The sequence below is a fragment of the Ilyonectria robusta genome (genome assembly GCF_021365365.1).
Source record: "Ilyonectria robusta strain PMI_751 chromosome Unknown BGZ61scaffold_16, whole genome shotgun sequence".
Lineage (NCBI taxonomy): Eukaryota > Fungi > Ascomycota > Sordariomycetes > Hypocreales > Nectriaceae > Ilyonectria > Ilyonectria robusta.
Window position 1 is genome coordinate 397,841 of NW_025764450.1, and position 22,746 is coordinate 420,586.

Consider the following 22,746-nt stretch of genomic DNA (forward strand, 5'->3'; position numbering starts at 1 on the left):
GGACATGTTTCTATTGCAACGCGGCCCTCGAGGTTCCGATTGGAGGTGCGCTGTAGGCGCCCAGCGGGAGAAGAGAGGTGTGCGTGCGATAGAGCCGCCAGCCGTGATGCTTGTGGAGGATCCGCGCATAGGGGCATCGTCAGCAGGGGCGAACCAACCGGGAGCCGACAAAGCAGAGCACTTTGGCGGGCTCAAAGCACATGGATTGTTCAGTGTTTGAGGATTCGATGTTGAATGTTGGATGTTGCAAGCTAGGGGCGCATCTGACACGCGTCGCCCACCCATCATCCATGATTGATCCTGCAGGAGGCATAGCGCACTGTGCAAGTACCGTCTATGGCGTACTGCGTATTGCGTACTGCGTACTGAGCAACTGGCCAGGTCACTACCGTAGGCATACTCAACAGGTTTGAGTATGTGAAAATTAGCGAGACATGTGTAGTAGAAACACTGACACGGAGCGACATGCAGAACAAATCACATTGGCTCCAGCATGCTGTGGCCATTAGAGTAATGTGAGACATCTCTTATGGTTGGTTTGTCCACGCCTCTCCAAGCCCTCTCCAAACTCTCAGTGGTCGTCATTCAGCGCGCAAAGAGTTCCGGTGGCTCTCAGTGTCACCTTTGCATACTTTGCATTGTCATACTCTGCATTGTCCGCTGACTCGTCTATCACGTCACCATCTATTCTTGATGCGCACAACCAGCGGTCTACTGTTACTCTCCACGCACGTAGCATTCATTCATACCCACAACAGCACAGTGCGGCGCCGCCTTCATCCAAACAAGCCTTTACCGCCCCTGTACCGACGGCGCTGAGCCTCCCCCTGCTGCGTACTGGCAGTCTGGCACAGTGCAGTGCTCCACTAAACAGGGTCCCCCCCGGTGCTCCACTAAGGTTGGCTCTAGCGGGCTTCCGTCCAGATGGGCCCCTGTAAGTCCCAAAAATGGCGACGGGCGGGAAGCCTGATGCCACGCACCCGCAGTGCGCGCCGCAACACGCACGGCGGCACCGCAAAGGACAAAGGAGCCAACTTCCATCATCGCTCTCGGGATGATTTTCTGCAACGGGGCTAAATCTCCTTCTCTTCCTCTCCCGATTCCTCCTCCCACATTCTCTTGAGCCTCGCTGTCCTGCTTCTCGTCCTTGTGCCCCTTGTCCTCTGGCATCTTGTTCCTCGTTCTTTGGCGTCGCAAACTGTCTGTCCACTCCTTAATTCGTCCCTCCCGACTCCATCCTCCCGACTCCATCTCTCCATCCCCCGACCCCCCGCGACGTCTCCCGGCTTCATTCCAGCCCGGGACATCTCCTCGACCCTCACAACCGCCAGTAGCCATGAGGTAAAGGATTCGTCACCTCCTCGTCAACCATCTCCCGCTCTCATCAATCTCCGACGACCCTCCGAATCGAGCCTCGTTGCATGTCTTCTGTCGCTGGCGCCAGACATCCACGCACCGCTCGATCTTCGACTGCGAGTCCACGACCAACCACGATCCGATCGATACCGAGATAGACCCCTCTCCTCCTCAAACAAACCTCGCCGCAATGGCCAGGCTACGCTCCCCCGGCTTTCACCCTCGCCGACCGTCGAGCTTCTTCCGCTACATCGTGGTCGCCGCCCTCGTCATATTTGCCTTTTACAGTCTAAGTCGCAAATCACAAGGCGCGTCACAATCGCCTCTCTCCCACGACACGCCAGGTTCCAACCAGCCTCCCAAGAGCGGTCACACCGATCCAAATGCTCGCCCCGAACACCCGCCGGCTAAGGACGAGTCGAGTGGCAAGGGCTCGCACCCCATTGACCAGCTCATCAATAATGCCGAGCAGACTTTCTCTGAGCTCGTGGCCAAGGAGTCCAAGACTCTAGAGGAAGCTGCTCAGGCGTATCGCCAGCGCCGTGGTCGCCACCCTCCGCCCGGATTCGACGAGTGGTTCAAGTTTGCCCAGGAAAACGACGCCGTCATTGTTGAGGACTTCTTCGATCAAGTTTACCACGACCTCGCGCCATTCTGGGGTGTGCCTCCGGATATCATCCGCAAGGAGTCATGGAGCTTCGAGATGAAGATCCACGTCAGGGATCAGACGACGAACACTACTAGCGATTGGTTCTGGACCCTCATCTGGAAGGACATGATCGACTCCATCGTCCATTTGCTGCCCGACATGGACATTGCTCTAAATGCCATGGACGAACCCCGTCTAGTCGTTCCTTGGGAAGACATCAATAAGTACATGGAAACCGCCTCCTCCACCTTTGGCCTACCCGCCCCCAAGGACGTCAAGTCCGTCTTCCAAAAACTCCCCAGGCCCGGCACCGGAGACAAATCCACCAAGATCCCAGCCAAGCATTGGGAGGAGGAGAGTATGTTCTCCTAACTCTAACCCGCATCTTGCCTACTAACCCGTTCGCAGAGCCGTACTGGCCTATTGTCCGTCGTGGTTGCCCCCCCGAGAGCCGTGCTCGCACAGCTGCAATGCAGTCCAACTTTGATCACCAGCCTACTATCGAATCTACCAACGCTCAAGACCACATGTACAAGGGCTACGTCTCCAACTCGTCCCTAGCGACCGACTTGTGCCACCAACCTGACCTCCAAGGCTTGGAAGGCATCATCATCAACCCCATTTCTGTGGCATCCACAAAGGTCCTGTTTCCCATGTTCGGAGGTTCCAAGCTGGGCGTCAACAACGAAATCTTGCTCCCCGCGCCCATCTACTGGAATGAGGAGGAGCGCTTTACAGGCGGCACAAACCGCGGTGGCCCCTGGAAGAAGAAGGGCGATAAGGCTGTCTGGAGAGGCGTGGCTACGGGAGGCCAGAACATGCCCGATAACTGGCGTGGCTTCCACCGTCACCGCTTCATGGCGATGAACAACAGCACCAAGTTGGCGTTGGTCGAATCTGGAAAGGGCAGGCTGGAGAACTTCGCCATGCCGGAAGAGGAGTATCATGTGAGCGCCCATGCCGAGGGAAGGATGAGCGAATGGGTCAGCGAGTGGTCGGACATGGGCTTTATTGAGCTCATGTGTGCATCCCAAACCGACGACGGCACGTGCTGGTACACCGACCTGTATTTCCACCCGGTGGAGGGGCTGAAGATGAAAGAGCAGTTCCGCTACAAGTACGTTCCCGACATCGACGGAAACTCCTTTTCTGGACGCTACCTCGGCTTTCTGCGCTCGACTTCGCTCCCTATCAAGGCGACCCTCTTCCGCGAGTGGCATGACAGCCGTCTCGTGGCGTGGAAGCACTTTGTCCCCATGGACAGCCGATTCGGTGACTTTTACGGCATCATGGAGTATTTCCTAGGCTACAAGGGCCGGAACGGCCACGACGCAGCAGCGGAGAAGATGGCCTTGGATGGCAAAGCGTGGGCGGAGAGGGTGCTCCGCAAGGAGGATATGCAGATCTATGTCCTGCGATTGCTTCTCGAGTATGCGAGGGTGCTGGACGACAACAGAGAGATGCTGGGTTGGGTCGACGACGCGATCAAAGACCCGTCGATAATGGACACTTGGCAGAGCTTCAGAAACTGAGCATGATGTACACGGACCGACAAAGTGTCCTGGAGTAGCAGCATTGGGATTGACGGCGACGGCGTTCTGGCGCGATGGGTTATTATTACATACATACATGTCTACATGTCTTTGCCATTAGCATCGACCGGCCATATGGAGGCCCCCTTGGAAATAGATGGAACAAAAAGCAGTATGGCATTGCGTGCAAGGAAGCATGTAGGCCTGTTTTCGAATTTAATACCATGTACACGACGAGTTGACTCTGCATTGAAAACTTTGAGTGTCTCTTTATTGGATTTGATGTCTACTCAACCATGGAGCTAGACATCTTTAAGGTATGACAGAGTTGGTGTTGTGATGATGCGTCTATTCTATTTCACATGTAGATGTACATTTATACTTACACTAACCGGCCGGGTACTTTCTTGGAGACGAGCGAGGTCAACTCGACTTCACCTCTTGCGGACCACCATCTCTAACTTGTCCCCGGCGCCCCCTGAGCCGACGTCTTGGACTCATCGTCGACGTCATCATGCTCATGATCATCAACCAGGCGCCCAACTAACTGCGCGTACGACGGACGGAACGGCCAGTCGATAAACGCCTCGAGGACCTCCTCCCACTGCTGCGGGTTGAGAGCGCGCGCGCACACCTCGCCCTGGCCGCTCAGCGGGCTGCCGCCGCGCGCATTATCGCGCAGCGATGGACACTGGTCGTATAGCTGGCCGAAGCCCGGCCACACGCCGTCCATGGCCTTGGACGCCGGCAGCAGGCTGTGGGCGAACCAGAACCGCAGCATGATGTCCGACATGTCGCCGGCGCGCGACGTGGTCGGGCCCGTCTGCCGCAGCAGCGGGTGCATGGCCTTGGGCTGGAAGTCGAGCAGCGTGCAGGGGATGTTGGGGAAGAAGTCCTCTGGGTGCACCGCGAGCGGCTCGTACGGCCGCTGGTCCCAGAGCAGCGACGGCGGGCTCTGCCGGAAGAGGTGGTAGTTGTCGCGCACCATGACGAACTCCTTGCGCGTGTTCTTCTTCAGGTCGAGGATCTTGCGGCTCCACGCGGCGTCGCCCTGGATGAACTCGGGCGAGTCGGGCGGCAGCAGCGAGAGGGCCTCGCGCTCCTGGATCAGCGCCAGGTACGTCGAGCTGTCCTCGTGGTCGTATTTTTGGCGGAACCGCAGCTTCTTGAGGCGCGCGAGCAGGTCCGGCGTGGGGCGGGCGTTGTACTCGGCCTCGATCTCCTCCAGCTCGGCGCGGAACGGCCGTTCGAGGCGGGGCTGCTCGACGCCGGCCAGACGCTTCCCGGCGAGCTCTGGCTGGGCCGTCAGGTTCCTGTATGTATACGTCTCGCGGCCGGGCGGCGGCGTCAGACCGGCCGCCTCCATGCGGCGCAGGGTCTGGTATCCGGACTCCATGTTGATCCACTCGTCGCGCAGCTCGTTGCGGTTCTCGATCTCGACGTCCTTGCCGGCGATCTCGTGGATCCACTCGCACGACAGGCTGGCCTCGAAGGCGCTGCGCTTGCGGCGCACGACGGAGCGCGGCAGCAGCTTGCGCTTGCCGTCGTCGTTGACCCAGATGAGCATGCGCACCAGCCCGTACCGCTGGAACAGCGACGCAGTGCGGATGCTGGACATGAACTGGTACATGACCATGGTGCTGACGCAGTCGAACAGCTGGAACGACTTGGGCGGGTACATGCTGAGGTTGACGCTGATGAGGAGCGTGTCGTTGCGCTCCGGCGCGGCGTCCGGGGCGAGGGCCTGCGACATTTCCGCCTGGCCCTTGAGGTGCTCGCGCAGCATCACCGTGAGGTCCTTCCACACGATGCCCGACTTGGGTATAAACACGACGTTGTCCTGCGCTGTGAGGTCCTGCAGGAAGGGCGCATACAGCTCGGCGTCCTTTTCCATCATGATGTGTTTGCGCGGCTGCACCACCTCGTGGAGCTTCCGGCTCCAGACGCCCGCGCCGGGGTTGATGTCGACGAGATCGCAGCCGCGGTGGCGCTGTAGTGAGGGAGCGAGGTATTTCATAATGTCGTCTGCCAACAGAGGTCAGCTGCAGTTCCACATGCCAGCGGCCGATCCCACAGCTCATTCCGAAGACCACATACCGCAAAGACCTTCACTGGTGATATTTATGCGGTTCTTGTCTGCAGTGGGCCCCTTTTTCGTCCTCCTGCCCCTCGTCGGCAACCACAGGCCGATGTCGTTCAGTTTCTCGGCTGTCTCGCCGTGGGGGGTCAGCATGTCGAGCCTGACGGGGGGAGCGTAGCCAACGAAGCGGGATTGGGATGCGACAGCGGCGCGCGCGCGGGTGCGCACAGCCGAGGCGCGGAGCGGCCCCGAGAAGGCGGTTCGCGCATCTTGGAAACGGGCGAACATGAAGAAGAAGGAGAGAAACCCGGTTTCGCAATCACATGGCTGAGGTTTGCGACCGAGAACCGTGAAGCTCAGAAATTCATGGGTTTCTGCCGCAGTTCACCGCTTGATATGGATCTGTACACGGACGACGTCATCGTGCAACTCACACTACCCTAGAGTCTGAGGTGAACAGCTCGCCAACAGCTCAGTTGACTACTTATGGTGGCTTTTGAATGAGAGATAGCTGCGGGCATTGGCCTTAGTTCCTGTCTCTACTTCAGCGACTAAATACTCCTTTAATTGGCCCGCCTTGCCGTCGTGAGCAGCATTTACCCGGACGTGCCTTGTGGTTTGCAAATCCATGAATCGCCTTGTGCTGTTGCGTCCATCATGACACCCGTCAGGTTTATCAGCGCTCTCAACGTCCTTTGCCAGTCTCCTGCTTTCAACGTTGGCGGTCTTCTGTGGAGAAAGTCAGTCGCGGCAAGAGACTAAGAGGTGCGACGGCTTTCGACAACGGGGCTCTCACCTGGGCGACGATCTCCATCCTTGAGCGCCTGGGTCGACGGAGGTTGCACTCGTCTGAGAGACTGACTGCCATCGCCGCGATCCGCTACTCATGGGGGACAACAACATCCTGGCGGTGCATGGGTTGAGTGTCACGTCTAAGTGTCCGGGACCTTGTATCCTGGCTACTCTTGGACGGCCAACTCGGGTGGGCAGTACTATACTTGGTCGTTGGAGCCGACACACGGGCTAGTAAGAAGAGAAAGTGATGCAAAAGGTGTTACTCAATGCGTTTAGAATTGATCCCATCTCAACGTTCTTAGTGCACGATTGCCGTCAACATAGTTTCTTCACAAGAAAACCAGAATTCTAGAGCGCCCTGCATTTCGAAACACGTCCAACCCTGCTCATCGTGATTGTGCTCCTGACTACTAGTTCCCCTTACTATAGTTGTCTGTAACTGACGCCGGGTACCGGGTCGAACACGAACCTGGCGACGGAAGCATAGTTGAACCGGTTTCACATAATCTTCAACAGGGTCGACGTCGACTCGGCATTGCCCAAGTGCCCGTTGCGCGCCGTTTTGATAGTGCAATAAGATCCCCAGGCATAGACCAGTAAGCTTGTCGTAGAAAACCCTCATGCAATCAACCAGATCCAAAGAAGCGAAGGAGAAACAAGCGTTTGAGAATGGAGCATCGTCAATGATTGGGTGGCGAAACGAAGGCATTGGCGAGGGATCTTCTTCCCCGGTGGAATAGACGCCGATAACAGAAACGGGTTGCAGTTCGATTGTGTTATATATCATTGTCATTAAACGTGACTTACTTAGGAGTAAATCCTTTGCTTTTCTGGCAGGAGTAAGTCCGACTGACACGTCGCCAGCTAGTTTCATGCGGAACTGAGAATAATTAGACCTCTCTGGCGTTGCGTACTCTTTTCAGACTTAACTCACAAGTAAGCAGGTACTACCAAAGGAACTACTTTCAGACAGTGACATTCGGGCGCCTAATGCAGTGATATGGTCCTTTTGCGAAAATGGGACATAGACCCACGCAACTGACCGTTGACGTCGGGGAGGGAGGCGTTGATAGGTTGCCAGAGCACAAGGAGCTTTTTGTGTATGGGCATGTATATCCCAAACCTGGCCAATGCAGAAGAAGAGAGTGATGCCGTTAGTCTGACGCAGATCGATTGTTTTAAACTGTGTAGAGTAGCGGATACTGTTTGGATAGAAGCGGCATATCTGCAGGTCGGGGGGAGTTGGCGTATCCCAAGTCTGAATTCCATGACATGTCTTCGGTAGTTCCAAACGCAGCGATCCAAACTGGGCTCTTGAGTTAGTCTGGCTGTATTTGTGATTAGGAAGCATAGGCGTGTTACCTTGAAGTGTGCAACTGCGCCATCAAGAAACTCATGGTTTAGTGTGACGAATACAAAGTCATCGGTCCGCCATCTTCTGAAAGGTGGATTCCCAGGCAGTCTTTCAACCTCTCGAATACCCTGCGAATCAATCGTCAAACGGACAACTGGAAGGTTATGGGCTGTCTCTGTAGTCCGTGGTTGGCCGCTACGTTTCCAAGCCGAGACCTTGTGCAGGGGGATTGATAGGAGGTGATCTGACGAGGGGATTGTCAATCGCTGAATCACCTCAGATGCTGTGTTGAACCGCCAGATGATACTCGTTGCCGAGTACTCGTAAATAATTTGGAGTATTTCTGGAGGAAGTGATCTTATTCTCGGGATGTTGACGTGGTTAAATACTGACGAGACTGATTTGACGACTTTTTCCTCCAGGCGGAATTTGGGAGCGCGACCCCACGGAGTTCGCCAGGCAGTAACAACCCACAAGTAGTCCAAAGATCTGTCTATATTCGAGCGTTGTGCGATAAATTCATAGCATTCAAAATGCACAGTGGACGCCTCCGGTGAAACGGCACATCGGCTACAACCTGGCTTGCGGCATAATAGTATGCCGTCCTTGCTGCTGGGCCGATGCCCGTATCCTGGGAATATGTATGGGCCAAGGCGTTGCGAAAAGGCGGTAGAGTCACCGTTACCGAGGACTTGAGATTTGTCTCAGGTTAGCATTGGGAACTTTGGCCCTGTTTGCGGACTTACGCAATACGAAACGTTCAGTGACTTCCATCGAGCTGCCACAGATGCCGCAATTCGGTCGGAGGCTCACATGACCGGCGCTTCTCGTGAGAGCCGTCATGCTCAACGACTAATTGAGAAACTCTGACAATTAGTAATGATGTTTGTGAGATTTAAAGAATCGTGAAGTTTAGGGCCGTCGAGGGTAGGGAAGCAAACGAAGAGTGAGTGTTAGACACGTTCACGTGCTCGAAAATAGGAGGAAACACGGCGTAAGTGAGCGCCACACCACACCATCCTGTTGCCTAATAAGTGGGTGCTACGGGTAACAGTACATTCTGTACAGGCCGCAAATTTCACCGCTTCGAATGCAAAAGCGGCAGAATCCTTATCATTGGCTCTATCGGAGCGTGGTTTGCGCCGCATTACATACGGATATAAGTAACTGCCTTCTGCATCTACTCGTCGACCTCGGTGAACAGCTCAGTTGACTAGGTACTTAACGTGGCATTTGAATGAGAGAGCTGCAGGCATTGGCCTTAATCCCTGTCTCTACTTGACTCTCCTCCATGGTACCCGTTGTGTTGGATCAGGCTTTCGCAACCTTCGAACCAACTTCTAGCCTCCACCGTAACCTCGCTACGACCATCATCAACCACATAAATACACCTCTCGATCTAAACAGCTTACTCCAAATGTAACACAAACACCCTCGATAAATGGTCAACGGTCGCGCTATCTTATCAACTATGAAGATCACGCTCAGACCCAAGGATCCTCCGACTCCCAAGAAACCAACGTGTATCATCAACTCAATCAACTCATCCGGATGCCAGTAACTCCTCGAGACGCCGCCATGCCAAACATGTAATTTGCTGAGAACTCCTACAAAGACATCATGCACCTTCACTGCCAAATTCATTTGTCCATTCAATTTGCTTTGCAATGTCGTCCTTGGACACCGTCGGGTGTGAGTCGTCCAGCGCCATTTCAAAGTCCTTGAGAGCGACATCCGGAGGCAGCAGCTCGTCCGACTCAACGCTGTCGTATGTCATTTCGATCCGCGCCGAGTCACCAGGTGAACATGGCGTCAACATCCTCTTGCCATCCTTCATGACCTGTTGAGTGTGAGTGGATGCCAACCGAGCATATTCGTATAGGACTTACAGCTTTGAAGTGGGTTGCTTGCAAAATCTTGCGTACTGGTCGCATCAACGCGGACTGTACCACGTTTGCGATATCACTGCCAGAAAAACCGTCCGACTTCTGCGACAAGGCGTTGTAGTCGGTCGCTACCAACGTAGTATCGGTGTCGCCGATAGCAAGCTTGAACATCCTTGCGCGGCCGTTGGGATCTGGCAGACCGATATGAACACGCCTTTGGAATCGTCGTCGGATGGCGGCATCGAGCTGCCACGGGATGTTGGTGGCGCCGAGAACCAGAATACCTTTGCTGTCATTGCCAACACCATCCATCTGAACGAGAATCTCCGTCTTGATACGTCGTGACGCTTCAGACTCGCCCTCGCCTCGGGGTCCACATAGGGCGTCGATTTCGTCAATGAAGATAACAGACGGCTTATTCTCTCGGGCCATGGAGAATAGCGCCTTGACCAATCTAGAGGGAAGATATACGTTAGCAACTTACGGCCATTTGGAGAAGTAGGTCGGATATCCTACCTTTCACTTTCACCCATCCACTTGCTGACCAGATCGGAACTGCTGATGCTGAAGAAAGTACTGTTTGCCTCTGTCGCCACTGCCTTGGCCAGGTAACTCTTTCCGGTTCCTGGGGGTCCGTACAACAAGATGCCCTTCCAGGCTTGCCGCTTGCCCTGGAACAGGTTGGGGAACTTGATGGGCAGGACAACGGCCTCCTTCAACGTCTCCTTGGCTCCCTCCAAGCCAGCAATGTCCTCCCATCTCACATTTGGCCTCTCCTGAAGGATGGCGCCTGAAAGGGCGTTCCTCAACTTCTTGTTATCATCATCCTCCCCGCCAGCGGCCTTGGCCTTGCCACCAGCTGAAGCGCCGTTCGCAGCCACAGGACCTTTACCGCCGCCATTGTCGTCTTGTCCCCCTTCGTCCAACCACTTCTTTAGCTTTTCGGTGCGGTCTAGGTAGACGACCATCTTCTCTCGCATAGTATCCTTCATGACCTTGTTCTTCTCCCACTTGATGGCCTTGACCCAGAGCTCCATTGCGACGATGTAGGCATCAAAGGCGCTCTTGTATTCCTTCTTGTGGTCGAACTCAATCGCCTTCTGCAGCTCGGCGAGCGCACGCTCGCGGAAGTTGATGGACATGGTGAGGAGGCGCCGAGATAAGGCGGGGAGCACGGGCGATGCGGTGGAGGATGGAGTTGGAAATGGCGCGGGCGTAGGCGAGAACACAGCACGCCAAAGGATCGGCTTCGAGGTTCTCCCCAGAAGGGAAAAAGGAGACGAGGGCGAGAGGCGGGCGCGAGGAGTTTGGGCGGCTGGAGGTGAGCGACTCGTCGGGATGGAGGAGGCAGCAGCAATAGTGACAGTTCCCAGGCAGACAGGATTGGCGGGGAAACATGCTTGTAGCGGGGTGCCCACGAGACCATGGATAGCGGGGCATCGCAACTTTGGGCCTTGGTGGACGGGGGCGTTTGATGAGACTCCGAGACTTCTCATCGCCGTGCCTAAAACAGAAAAATCGGAAGCCTAGAGAAACAGGCCACGGAACGGAGGATCTCCGATTCAATTTCACCGAGCCTTCATAATCTCTCACCGGACACCATGGCCGAAGTCCAGGCTCGCCTCCAGGCGCTCTCCGAGGACTACCAGAAGCTCCAGCAAGGCATGTCTCAACACCACCACCTCGCATATGCGGCTATTAACACGGTGCTACAGAGCTTCAAGGTTCTATAGAGGCGCGTCAAAAGCTCGAGGGCCAGAAGCAGGAGAACCTGGGTGTGCAAAAAGTGCGTGCCGTCCATGCTTGATGCCACGCCAATTGCAACCCCGCTAATCCTGAATTAGGAGTTTGACCGACTAGGAGAAGGGGAGACCATCTACAAGATCACAGGCCCTGTGCTGTTGAAGCAGGACAAGTTCGAGGCTGAGGGTACCGTCAAGGGACGGCTGGATTTCATCAGCAGTGAAATGTGAGTGATGTCCTAAGTTGCACTGACTATTCTCGCGAAAGCTGACGACATCTAGCTCGAGATTGGAGAACCAGATCAAGGAGACCCAGGAGAAGCTGGAAAAGAAGAAGGGCGATATCATTCAGCTCCAAGCAAGCGCCCAGGCCGCAGCTGGAAAGGGCAAGGAGGCGGCTAAATAAAAAAGGGGAAAGCGAGATGTCATTATATCATGAGTTGAGTGTATTCTAACGACTGATGACGATGATGCGATCTAGATGACTTGGCTACGACAAAATAGAAAACCGCCAGTCGTAATAAAGGACGCTCCCAAAATCCCAAACGCCTGTGCCGCCACGGCTGTGTTTCGTTTGGTTCAGATATCCCCTGACCCAGATCCCCTGAGTCCCTGGCCCAGATCCCCGACTTAGTTGATCGACATGATGGTAAACCCGAATGGCAGTCCCATGTTCTTGGGGCGCTCGTGCCCAGCATTGGGCGAAAACATAAAGTCCTCCTTGTCGTCTGCCACCAAGGGCTGCGGTGTCGAGGGAGACTCCTCAGCCTCCATGGCGTCTGTGATGGCCTTGGTAAGCTCACTCTTGTGGTCGCATCGCGCGAAGACGGTGCTCTCCTCGATGGAATCTTGCATCAGAGTCCGCTGGTCGCTCTCGGCAAAGAGCTGGGCCTCGCGGTTGAGGAGGCCCTTTGTGATGGGGCGGCCCGTCTCAGCGAGGCGCTGGAAGATGATGGTGGTGGTGGCGATGGCCTGGGCCAGGATGCGGTCCTTCTGGGTCGAGCTGAGGTGGGCGAAGATCTCCGACGTCTCCTGCTCCAGGAAGCCCTGGGTATCAGTGTCGAAGATGGCCTGGAGGATGCGGTGGAGGGTTTCCCGGCTGTTGAGGTCCACCTCCGGGTCAACGGTGAGGTTGAAGGTGGCGGAGATTTTGCTCAGGGCCGAGAAGAGGGCCTCGAGGGGGCATCGGTCGTTGGGGACACAGGCATGACCCTCGTCGATGGTAAAGACTTCAACGGCTGCGTTCACAGCGCCTGCTGATGTGAGCTTGTGCCGTTTCCCATGTTGGGAGTAATTACTTACGGGTGGTGATGTCTCGAGCATCAGTGTTAGTGTCGATCTCGGCGACGGAAATAACAGACTGGTCTTTAATGGCGGACATGGTGATGTGTTGCTGGAATGGACTTGGAGTCTTGATGTTGATGGGAATGTTGAGTAGCAGAGTAGATTATGGAATGCTTTTGTTGTTTGTATTCCCAACGTTCAGGGAGACGGGCTCAGCAGATTTTATCTCAGCGACCGGTCAAGCACCCTGGCTTGCTCATGGCAACAGCTTCCTGGGCGCATTGTGGTCATTGCTTTGTTACCGGGCGGCCTGAACATGGATGGATGGGTCGATGGGCCGATTCTGGCAGTGTTCCGTCTGCCGCCGTGGGGAGTCGTGGGGAGCACAGACACGACATGGTGGCGGTGATTTGACCGCAGGCTGCGTATGGCCGTAGCATCGGGAAGTATACATGTTGATGTCATGAAACGGAGTGGAGGTGAGCGGTAAAAGGGGCAGGGGAGGGGGGGGGAGGAAGAGAGGTGAGGGATGAAGGTGGATATTGGCAGATGGATGGATGCCGGTGCGGCAGATGGAACCAGATATTATGTGTTTATTAACTGACGGATCACTCATGATGATGGTAAACATGGCAGAATATGATATTACGTATCATGGCTTTGGTGTTTTGGCCATCTTGGCGAGACCCAGTCTTGGTGGCAAGCTGGCGACGGAACCGGAAATCTCGCACCGGGGGAGGCGGAACGATGGGGGACGATTGGGGGATGATGGGGGACCTGGGGACGATGACCAGCATGAAAGGCGGTCGGTGCAAGCCGCGATCAAGAAACCGGGCATCAGACATCAGACTCTGGACATCAGACATTAGAGAATCATGGCGTGGCCCATCGATCCAGGCCGGAATTGCATGATGGCCATCTCGAAAACACGCCATATATTCCCCGTCATGCGCTGGGGCGGTGCGCTGCACAATGACTTCAGGCAGTAATTTTACCGTCCCTCCAGCGGGAAAAAGTGAGCCAAGTCGCGCATGGACCCCACGCCGCTCGGCGCCAATGGCAGCGGCCAGACGATAGACCCCGACAATTGCATAATGCCCTCATTTGCTGCATATCTGCTTATGCCGACCTTCGTCATGCCCCGCCATCGCCGCCCCAACCTGCATGACGTTGGAGGGGCAGGAGCGGCAAAGGCTGCCTGACGGACGGGACGGGAACCGTTTGTTCCAGAATCTGGTGGTCGAGACGAGTCGCGTCGCCTCCGTCAAGCTGCCAAACTTCCACCTGATCATTCTCACCACCACGTCGCACCGATTTGCCTCCCGATTACTCACGGCGATGATGGTGACACGCTGCAGCTCATAATCATCAGCAATCACTGTTGACGCCGCCGAAACACTGCTCTCGCCCCTCATCTCCCCGCCCGTCGACTGCGACCCGGGTTCAGCGGTTCAACGCTCTAATCCACCATGGAAACCCGTCTGGCTATGCGGCCGGCTCGGCCTCAGAGCGTCAAGGAGCTCGTTGCCCAGGCCGAAAACTTTAACTTCAACGCAAACATCCCCGTCAAGCATTGGACGCGCGCCGCCGAGACTCTCTACCAGGAGGTATGTACCAGCTTATCGTCTCTCTGCCGCTTCCTCCGCGCACGAGCTAATCACCCCCAACCTTGCTCTAGGCCTCCTTTGCCATTGCCGATGGCGACTATGGTCGAGCATACATGATGCTGTACCGTCACTCCGTGCTGGTGCTCAAGTCGATCCCCTCGCACCCCCAGATCAAAGACCCCGAAAACAGAAAAGCATACCGACCGTTGACCAAGCGAATCGACCGCGTTATCCAGGACCTGGAGGATCTGAAGCCTGAGATCGAGAGCGCAAACCAGGAGTGGGAGCGTATGGCACCTCCCAAAGCCCCCGCCGAGTCCTCAGGCCCTCCGTCCAAATATGCCGAATTCGCAGCACGAGACCCGAGCCTGAGTGGAAACGCCAGAATTCTCGACGCCTTTGAGAACCAAGATTTGGCTGTGGACCTGGCTCAGAAGGAACTAGTGCGAAGGGACACGTTTAGGCGAGCAACGAGACAGGCCGGTATCCCAGACGAGGACCTGTTGTCGCGGCGCATGGGAGGCAGGTGGGATCAGTGGGACGCGAAGGGACGCACTGGTGATGATGACTTGCAAAGACAGATGGAAGCCACCAGACAGGCCCTCGACTCAGCCCAAGAGCGACGACGCGCCGACCAAGAATACCACCCGTCGACATCACAAACCTACAACTACCCCTCCATCTCTCGATCCAAGCCCGTCGAGTTCGACCGGTCATCAGGATATCCCCCAGCGTCTTCCTTGAGTCAACCAACTCGACCACCAAAAGAGCCTGTCCGTCCTCCAAAGGATCTCCAACAACCCCCTTCCTATGATCTCCACCAGCCGCCTTCTTATGCGCCAAACGTGCCGAAAAAGGTCCCGCTTGCCCAATATCAGCCTCTCATCCCTACGCCGCCCCCCACGCAGATCGACCGACCATCGATCCCTCCCAAGCTTGAGGTTGCGCCACCGTCGCTCCCTAAGAAGGAACGACTTACCTTCAAGCCTGGCGCGTATCTGGAGAATGGCGACCCTGTAAGATCACTCTTCCTCCCGAGGAATCTTCGTCAAAAGTTCCTCGACATCGCGGCCGACAACACTCGTCGGGGTCTCGAAATGTGTGGTATCCTCTGCGGAACGCCTATTAATAACGCCCTCTTTGTCCGTTGTCTACTGATCCCAGATCAAATATGCACATCGGACACGTGCGAGACTGAGAATGAGACCACCATGTTTGACTATTGCATCAATGAAGATCTTCTTGTATTGGGATGGATCCACACCCATCCAACGCAGACTTGTTTCATGAGCTCTAGAGACCTGCATACGCAGTCTGGTTACCAGGTCATGATGCCCGAGAGCGTGGCCATTGTCTGCGCCCCGAAATTCAACCCTTCGTGAGTTGAAACATCCTAGTCCCTGCCTTCACTCTACTGACCTCCCTCAGGCACGGCATATTCCGATTAACTCACCCCCCCGGACTGGATCACGTCTTGAACTGTACCCGTACAGAGACGTTCCACCAGCATGCGATTGACAACCTCTACTGCGAAGCTGAGCAGCCTCAGGGGCATGTGTACGAGAGCGACAAGTTGGACTTTTACGTACATGATCTACGAACGAAATGAAGAAACAATTGTGTATTCACATTTATGGTAGAGCAGGGATGGGCGAACCTTGAGATCCCGGTTGCATAGCGCTGGAGTTTCCGTTTCCTGGCGGCAATATGCCGCCACGGGCTATTTCAATGGACTAATGAGGCGATGATGGAAATGGCCTGAGAAATCAGCATCTTGATACTGGTCGTCGTTCAGGCACGACATCCGGTGTATTGCGTGTTTGCTCCGGTACTACCCGGTGCTCCGGTCCTTTATCGGGCTCGGCTTTGAGGTACTGGCTGAGCGTCTCATCAACATGACGTCTCACTCGGCTCTGGTTTGAGGGTAACAGCGAATGGACCATGCCTGATTCATCTCGTATTCAAATGTTGTGTGTTGGCCTGTCTTGTGATCTTACAGTGCAACAGGTGTCTTGCGCACTGCGCCTCGGCATTTGGAATCCACTTGATCCCAGACAAAGCAATGTTACACAGCACTTGAAAAAAACATGTTCTCACTCACGCCATGAATTACTCTAATTATTAGCCCCGCTCGCCGAGTCATTGTTGGGACGAATCTGCTGGCCCTGGAGGTGTTGTCGATGTGCATTAACTATTGGCCATTGACTGGTTAAACGTAGTTGCCATACTAGGGGTATGCCTACCTCAATCTGGGATCCAGCAACCTAGGACCATGCTCAATATGGCATCGTTCGGGGATTTTCCCATTATGGTTCCTATTGTGGTGGTGGGGAAAGAAGCCTAGCCAAGATCGACGCCTTCACGGTACCATGGCTGGGGAATGAGGAGCGGAGATGCACCGATGGCGCGGCTGGACGTCTTCGTTCTTGTCCGCGAAGAGAATAGCAGCAGCAGATGGCAGACTTCAGCCCGCAAGGGAGGTGCTTCACCGTCATAGGGTCCACAAATATTATCACCAGCTGAACTTGTGAGCTCCGCAGGCTACGTGTCTGTGGCTACTGGTTTGGCTCGAGAGGGAGCGAGCGCGCGCCTTGCAGAGGGACGGGACATAGGGCGACCCACGGTTCACCGAGCTGATCACACATACAGTAGTTGGAAGATTGCGCAGTATTGGCATGATGGACGTGGCCTGGTCGACGACATGTCCGAATCGACTCCATTGAGTCGTACGAGGGAAAAGCAAACCTCCTTGTCCTGGCTCGAATAGAAGGGCGGATTTGAGAAATCTGATGTCTTTCGGCAATCTGATGAGTCGGCCCACGGAACGTGTGCAAGGGAATGAGGGAACAACTCAGAGGCCACCCTCACAGACGCCTCACAGCCAAGACTAGCCATTTCAGCTCGCGGCACGAACGCCTCGTTTTCCACGCCGAGAAGCAGCCAGCGTCCAATTGCGGCGCGGGCATTTCCGAGGCAGAAGCGCCCAAGGGACTCGCATGCAGGAAGCACCCTGGGCCATGTCTCAGTTGAGGCCCGGCCGTGTCCATCTCGACCGGGGGCGGGCGGCCGTCTGGACGGGCTGGTAGTGGCGCGCGGGATCGACCAGGCTAATTGCACCGAGTGGGCCAGGCGAGAAGATCAATGTGGACGGGTTGTCAAAGGGCCCAATTGCCGTGCTAGGCGGAGTGGACGACTGCCGGGTTGCTTTTGGCCATGGAATTGCACGAATTGCACCGTGTCACCGGGATGGGGAAGCCCGAGGGCTAGGAGCAACTCAGGCCTGGGTGTCCCCGCCCCAGCCTAACCTTGGCTCAGGTGGTCGTCATCTTAGCCTGGAAGACTGGAGGGCGGCTCGGTCCGTAGTGTTTTCGCTCCCTTCCAATCGCGGAGGTTTGAATCTTGGTGGTGTGGACGGACGTCCGGACGGGACAGGGCCAAGAGGCGGGTTGAAGGGAGGGGGATGATTCCGCTGGGGGAGGCCAATTGTTGACGCCTGAGTGCCGATTGGAGATTATGCTCAGACAGGGGGAATTGGATCATTTCTGGTGTCTGAGATGGACTGAGTATTGGCACACAATGTGTTTCTAGAACGAGCCGACCATCGTGGGTAACTCGCTCCTATGTACGCCCCAGGTTCTCGGCTGGCAGATATACACTCCTCTCTAGCCAAGGCATCTTGACCGCCAGTTGCCGAGAGCATCTCTGGCTCAGGTGTTGACGCACATGATGGCTGATGGAACTAGTCGACAAGCCTGGGGTTGCTTTTCCCGTGGCGTTTAGGTGAATGCAGATCGAACCTTCTTGAGGCCCCCAGACACTCTAGAGACCCTCGTCTTGGACGCCAGCAGGCGCCACATCTCGAGCGAGACGAGCGGACGCACCGGGGACACCCTGGCCCCGTCACACACCTATCGTGGACTCCAATTAGGTCTTCGAACACGGCGTTGGACAGCTTTGGCTGGTGGTGGCCAGCCATGTCTCCTGTCTGATTGGCTTGCAACCATCGTGGAGAGACCAGCAGCCCGCATCCAAGACATGGTGAGGGGGCACCAGTGCATGGGACGGGTGCTCAACAGCCTGCGGTGTGACGGCTGGAAGCACAGTTCACGGCTGGTGTGTTTGGTAGAGCGGCATCATATGCATTATTCAGCTTCGCACGAGCAGGTTGTGGCCGGACGCTTCCAGTCAACAGCGAGAAGACGACGCCAAGCGATGCAGACGGTCAGGCTTTCACAGCGACCTTGACAGATGCAGCCAACGGAGCTCGACACAATGGTCATCTCCCAATGGTCATCGCCCAACACATATCATTTCGTGCTAGACCGACTCCGCAAGCCCGACGCCGTGATTGGTCCCGCCGCAACAGATCAAAGACACCACTATTGAGCCATGGTGTTGATCACGAAAAGCAACCACGGCCGTGCCACGCCAGCCGCCCGTCCAACCACCGCGCCCTCTGCTCCCTTGCGCATCGAAGCGGGTCGGGGACGCGGGAACAGGTGCCATTGACGACGGTGGCCCAAGGTTGAGCGAGCCACTGGCACACGTTAGTGAGATGCCGTGTCTCACACGCCGCCGCGCTAGGTTTGCCTCCTCGCAAGAGGCCATGACGGAGGCAAGCCCATGGCTGCGTGGTCTGGATCTGCATGATAAGACGGACGTCTGCCCCCTCAACTCGGGGTGTATGTGTCACCTCGACTTAACTCTCCCCAACCGCCGTCTCAGAGGAAGCTGTAGACATGATGTCGTCAAACGGGTCGCAAACCAAGAATGGCAGTGCCAACGGCCAGGGAAGCAGCGTGCCCAACGAGAAGTCGCCCGCCACGAGGTCGACGTATATCGCACCCAAGGCGAAGCCGGTGCCCAAGGCCAAGAAGGATGGCGCGCTCGCGAGCTTCAAGAAGCTTCGTCTGGCGTCTAAGCGGCCGCTGCCCACGCAGAGCGGCGATGGCACCTATCTCACCGTGGTGAAGCGACCGGGCCTGAAGGAGGACATCCGCCGTCTTTCCATGAAGGGTATGTACTCTACCTTGCAGGCAACGAGGACACGCTGACAGGACTAGATTTCAAAACTCTCCTCGAGATCGTGTCCCACAAGGTCAAGGGCGAGACCCAGGTCGACGACAAGACCATGATCATGGAGAGGACCATCCAGATCGTCGCCGGGCTTTCGGACCACTCCAAGGTCCAGGAGGCCCTCACCAACAGCTTCATCGACCAGCTGTGGAACTCGCTGGACCACCCGCCGATGCTCTTCATGGGCGACGCGTACCGCTTCCGCCAGCCCGACGGCTCCAACAACGTAAGACCCCCGCTGGATGCATCGCAGGCTATGAGCTAACGTGCGAAGAACCCCTACTATCCCAGGATGGGGGCGGCCAAGACGCCGTATTCGCGGTCCTGCAAGCCCAAGAACCTGCAGCTCGGCGCGCAGCCAGACCCCGAGGCCGTCTATGAGGCCGTCATGGCCAGAGGCGAGTTCAAGGAGAACCCCAACAAGGTCTCCAGCATTCTGTGGTACTGGGCCACCATCATTATCCATGGTGAGTGGGAATCGTCCTGACTTATTCTGCACCCGCTAACTGTGTCAGACCTCTTCTGGACGAACTCTACAGACCCCAACCAGAACGACTCCTCCTCATATCTGGATCTGGCTCCGTTGTATGGCTGCTCCAAGGAGGCCTGCGACTCGGTCCGAACTTTCAAGGGCGGAATGCTCAAGGCCGATTGCTTCGCCGACCGGCGTCTGATTGGGAATCCTCCTGGTGTCTGCATCATCCTCATCATGTTCAACCGCTTCCACAACCACATCGCCGCCAACCTGGCCGATATCAACGAGGGCGGCCGATTCACCAAGCCCTCCAAGGACCTCCCCGAGGAGGCTGCCGCCGTCGCCTGGGCAAAATACGACGAGGAGCTCTTCCAGACTGCGCGCCTGGTCACCTGTGGTCTGTACATCAACATCACCCTGATTGACTACGTCCGCAACATCATCAACCTCAACCGCTGCGACACCACCTGGACGCTCGACCCCAGACAGGAGATGGGCGTCTCCATGGGGACCAAGGAGGGATCCGAAGCCGGAACCGGCAACATCGTCTCCGCCGAGTTCAACCTCTGCTACCGCTGGCACTCGTGCATCTCCGACGCCGACGACAAGTGGATCCAGGACTTTTACAAGGAGCTGCTGGGCGACAACTACGGGCCCATGAACTTCCAGGTCATGATGATGGCCATCAAGAAGTTCGAGATGTCGGTCGCCAAGGACCCCGGCGAGCGTGTCTTTGGCGGCATGAAGCGCGGCCCCGATGGGAAGTTCAACGACGACGAGCTCGTCGAAGCCCTTGCTACTGCCATCGAGCAGCCCGGCGGTGCTTTCGGCGCCCGCAACGTTCCCCGAGTGATGAAGCCCGTCGAGATGCTGGGCATCATTCGAGGCCGCAAGTGGAACCTGGCCGGTCTGAACGAGTTCCGCAAGCACTTCGGCTTGAAGGCCTACGAGACCTTTGAAGATATCAACTCCGATCCCGAAGTCGCAGACTCGCTTCGCCACCTCTACCAGCACCCCGACAACGTCGAGCTGTACCCCGGCATCGTCGCCGAGGAGGCCAAGACCCCGATGGCTCCTGGCGTTGGCATTGCCCCTACTTACACCATCTCCCGTGTCGTCTTGTCCGACGCCGTGGCCCTGGTGCGTGGCGATCGCTACTACACCACCGACTACAACCCTCGCTACCTGACCAACTGGGGCTTCAAGGAGGTCAGCTACGACCTCGACGTAAACCACGGATGTGTCTTCTACAAGCTCTTCCTGCGCGCCTTTCCCAACCACTTCAAGGACAACTCCGTCTATGCCCACTACCCCATGGTCATCCCGTCGGAGAACCACACCATTCTGACGGACCTGAAGCGCGTCGAGCGCTTCAGCTTCGACCGCCCGGTCTTCGCCGCGCCCCCCGTCACCATCACCTCGTTTGGCGGCGCCAAGCACATCCTGACCAAGCAGGACAAGTACCGCGTTTCGTGGCAGGACGGCCTCGGCCACCTCATGGGCGAGGGCGGCCGTGCCTTTGTGCTCTCGGGCGAAGCTGATTTCCAGGCTCAGCAGCAGAAGTGCCTGAGCGTGCTGCTTTCCAAGGAGAACTGGAAGACTTCCGTCCGGTCTTTCTACTCCATGATTGGACAGAGGCTCCTCGCTGAGAAGTCGTACAAGCTGGGCACCAAGACATATGTCGACATTGTCCGCGATGTTGGTAACATGGCTCACACTCATTTCGTCTCGCGGGTGTTCAACCTCCCTCTCAAGACGAATCAGAACCCCAAGGGCGTCTACTCGGAGCAGGAGCTGTATATGGCTCTGGCTGTCGTCTACCTCAGTGTCTTCTGCAGCGTTGACCCCGTCGAGTTGTTCCCTCTCCGCCAGCAGGCCAAGCAGGTGGCTACCCAGTTGGGCAAGGTCATCGAGATGAACGTCAAGCTGGCTACTACCCTAGGCATGAGTGGATTCTTCACTAAGCAGGATAAGAGTGATCCTCTGGCATCGTATGGTGTTAGCTTGGCCAAGTGCCTCAAGAAGGAGGGTCTGAGCACTGATGACATTGTCTGGAGTCAGATCTTGCCTACTGCCGGCGCCATGGTGCCTAATCAGGGACAGGCGGTAAGTTGAATTGTCTCAGGTACACCTTTACTTGCTAACAAGCCATGCTAGTTTGCCCAATCTGTCGACTGGTATCTGTCACCTGCTGGTGAGCAATACCGTGCTGAGCTCCACCGCATTGCTCTGCTGGAGTCTGGCGCCGAGACTGACGCTCTCCTCCTTGGATACGCCATGGAGGGTGTTCGCATGGCCGGTGGTCTGGGCCTTCACCGCGAGGCCGTGTCATCCGATGTCATTGCCGAGGATGACGGCTGCAAGGTGAACATCCAGGCCGGCGACAAGGTCTTCGTCTCCTTCACGTCCGCCGCCAAGAACGCCGCCCACTTCCCCAGCCCCGACGTCGTCGACCCCAAGCGACCTCTGGATTCATACATCCATTCTGGCCTCAGTGCCCACACCGACCTCAGCCGTGAAGTCAGCCACATTGCCCTGACGGAGCTCTTCCGCACCGTCTTCCGCAAGAAGGGCCTGAAGCGCGCGGCTGGACCCCAGGGCGAGATGAAGAAGGTGAACGGCAACACCAGTGTGTATATGAACGAGGAATGGAGCAGCCTGTGGCCGTTCCCTACCGCCATGAAGGTTACGTGGGACGAATAAGTTTGAGAGTTAATGATGAGGGATACCTGGAGGCCGGGGAGGATGCCTCTCTGAGATTGCTTATTGATATCACTGTGCCAATTAATACCACTTTTGTCTTGCGATATATGTTTGTGATTTCTATGTGAGCCTTGTCTACTTCTGTGACTGTTCATTCGTGATCTATGAAGATAGAAGGGTTGAATTGAAAAGTTGAGGCAAAGGGTG

At 56.2% G+C, this 22,746-nt stretch overlaps 8 protein-coding genes across 8 annotated transcripts; 4 read left to right on the top strand and 4 right to left on the bottom strand.

Annotated features, from left to right (window-relative positions):
- Window positions 1-1,546: 1,546 nt before the first annotated feature.
- BGZ61DRAFT_534981 (uncharacterized protein) lies at window positions 1,547-3,537 on the top strand (the record flags this gene model as incomplete). Its single annotated transcript, XM_046254216.1, has 2 exons — window positions 1,547-2,363; window positions 2,414-3,537. The coding sequence occupies 2 exons, from the start codon at window positions 1,547-1,549 to the stop codon at window positions 3,535-3,537; spliced, it is 1,941 nt and encodes a 646-aa protein (XP_046101467.1).
- A 457-nt stretch (window positions 3,538-3,994) lies between these two features.
- On the bottom strand, window positions 3,995-5,770 carry BGZ61DRAFT_358350 (uncharacterized protein; the record flags this gene model as incomplete). The annotated part of the gene is made up of 2 exons (XM_046240954.1): window positions 3,995-5,562; window positions 5,635-5,770. 2 exons carry the CDS (start codon window positions 5,768-5,770, stop codon window positions 3,995-3,997), a joined length of 1,704 nt encoding a protein of 567 aa, XP_046101468.1.
- Window positions 5,771-6,597: 827 nt separating this feature from the next.
- BGZ61DRAFT_63558 (uncharacterized protein) lies at window positions 6,598-8,757 on the bottom strand. The gene is made up of 4 exons (XM_046256941.1): window positions 8,513-8,757; window positions 7,775-8,457; window positions 7,347-7,718; window positions 6,598-7,292 (listed from the first exon to the last, which is right to left on the bottom strand). The coding sequence occupies exons 1-4, from the start codon at window positions 8,607-8,609 to the stop codon at window positions 6,711-6,713; spliced, it is 1,734 nt and encodes a 577-aa protein (XP_046101469.1). The 5' UTR covers window positions 8,610-8,757; the 3' UTR covers window positions 6,598-6,710.
- A 627-nt stretch (window positions 8,758-9,384) lies between these two features.
- Window positions 9,385-10,794, bottom strand: BGZ61DRAFT_534983 (P-loop containing nucleoside triphosphate hydrolase protein; the record flags this gene model as incomplete). The annotated part of the gene is made up of 3 exons (XM_046254217.1): window positions 9,385-9,606; window positions 9,656-10,106; window positions 10,169-10,794. The coding sequence occupies 3 exons, from the start codon at window positions 10,792-10,794 to the stop codon at window positions 9,385-9,387; spliced, it is 1,299 nt and encodes a 432-aa protein (XP_046101470.1).
- A 327-nt stretch (window positions 10,795-11,121) lies between these two features.
- On the top strand, window positions 11,122-11,912 carry BGZ61DRAFT_63588 (Prefoldin). The gene is made up of 4 exons (XM_046256942.1): window positions 11,122-11,314; window positions 11,368-11,438; window positions 11,497-11,621; window positions 11,677-11,912. The coding sequence occupies exons 1-4, from the start codon at window positions 11,254-11,256 to the stop codon at window positions 11,798-11,800; spliced, it is 381 nt and encodes a 126-aa protein (XP_046101471.1). The 5' UTR covers window positions 11,122-11,253; the 3' UTR covers window positions 11,801-11,912.
- Window positions 11,913-12,024: 112 nt separating this feature from the next.
- Window positions 12,025-12,775, bottom strand: BGZ61DRAFT_495936 (uncharacterized protein; the record flags this gene model as incomplete). The annotated part of the gene is made up of 2 exons (XM_046250957.1): window positions 12,025-12,647; window positions 12,697-12,775. 2 exons carry the CDS (start codon window positions 12,773-12,775, stop codon window positions 12,025-12,027), a joined length of 702 nt encoding a protein of 233 aa, XP_046101472.1.
- Window positions 12,776-14,147: 1,372 nt separating this feature from the next.
- Window positions 14,148-15,667, top strand: BGZ61DRAFT_357895 (uncharacterized protein; the record flags this gene model as incomplete). The annotated part of the gene is made up of 2 exons (XM_046240919.1): window positions 14,148-14,285; window positions 14,357-15,667. The coding sequence occupies 2 exons, from the start codon at window positions 14,148-14,150 to the stop codon at window positions 15,665-15,667; spliced, it is 1,449 nt and encodes a 482-aa protein (XP_046101473.1).
- Window positions 15,668-19,027: 3,360 nt separating this feature from the next.
- Window positions 19,028-22,539, top strand: BGZ61DRAFT_534987 (heme peroxidase; the record flags this gene model as incomplete). The annotated part of the gene is made up of 5 exons (XM_046254218.1): window positions 19,028-19,301; window positions 19,349-19,587; window positions 19,636-19,828; window positions 19,877-21,942; window positions 21,994-22,539. The coding sequence occupies 5 exons, from the start codon at window positions 19,028-19,030 to the stop codon at window positions 22,537-22,539; spliced, it is 3,318 nt and encodes a 1,105-aa protein (XP_046101474.1).
- Window positions 22,540-22,746: the final 207 nt, after the last annotated feature.

Excerpts from the sequence above, each read along its gene's own strand:
- BGZ61DRAFT_63558 (XM_046256941.1), bottom strand. The coding sequence starts at position 8,609 with ATGACGGCTCTCACGAGAAGCGCCGGTCATGTGAGCCTCCGACCGAAT. Across the intron at positions 8,458-8,512 it reads CACTGAACGTTTCGTATTGC|TCCTCGGTAACGGTGACTCT; the intron begins GTAAGTCCGCAA and ends ACAAATCTCAAG. Across the intron at positions 7,719-7,774 it reads GCGCAGTTGCACACTTCAAG|TTTGGATCGCTGCGTTTGGA; the intron begins GTAACACGCCTA and ends TCAAGAGCCCAG.
- BGZ61DRAFT_63588 (XM_046256942.1), top strand. The coding sequence starts at position 11,254 with ATGGCCGAAGTCCAGGCTCGCCTCCAGGCGCTCTCCGAGGACTACCAG. Across the intron at positions 11,315-11,367 it reads CTACCAGAAGCTCCAGCAAG|AGCTTCAAGGTTCTATAGAG; the intron begins GCATGTCTCAAC and ends ACGGTGCTACAG. Across the intron at positions 11,622-11,676 it reads GATTTCATCAGCAGTGAAAT|CTCGAGATTGGAGAACCAGA; the intron begins GTGAGTGATGTC and ends GACGACATCTAG.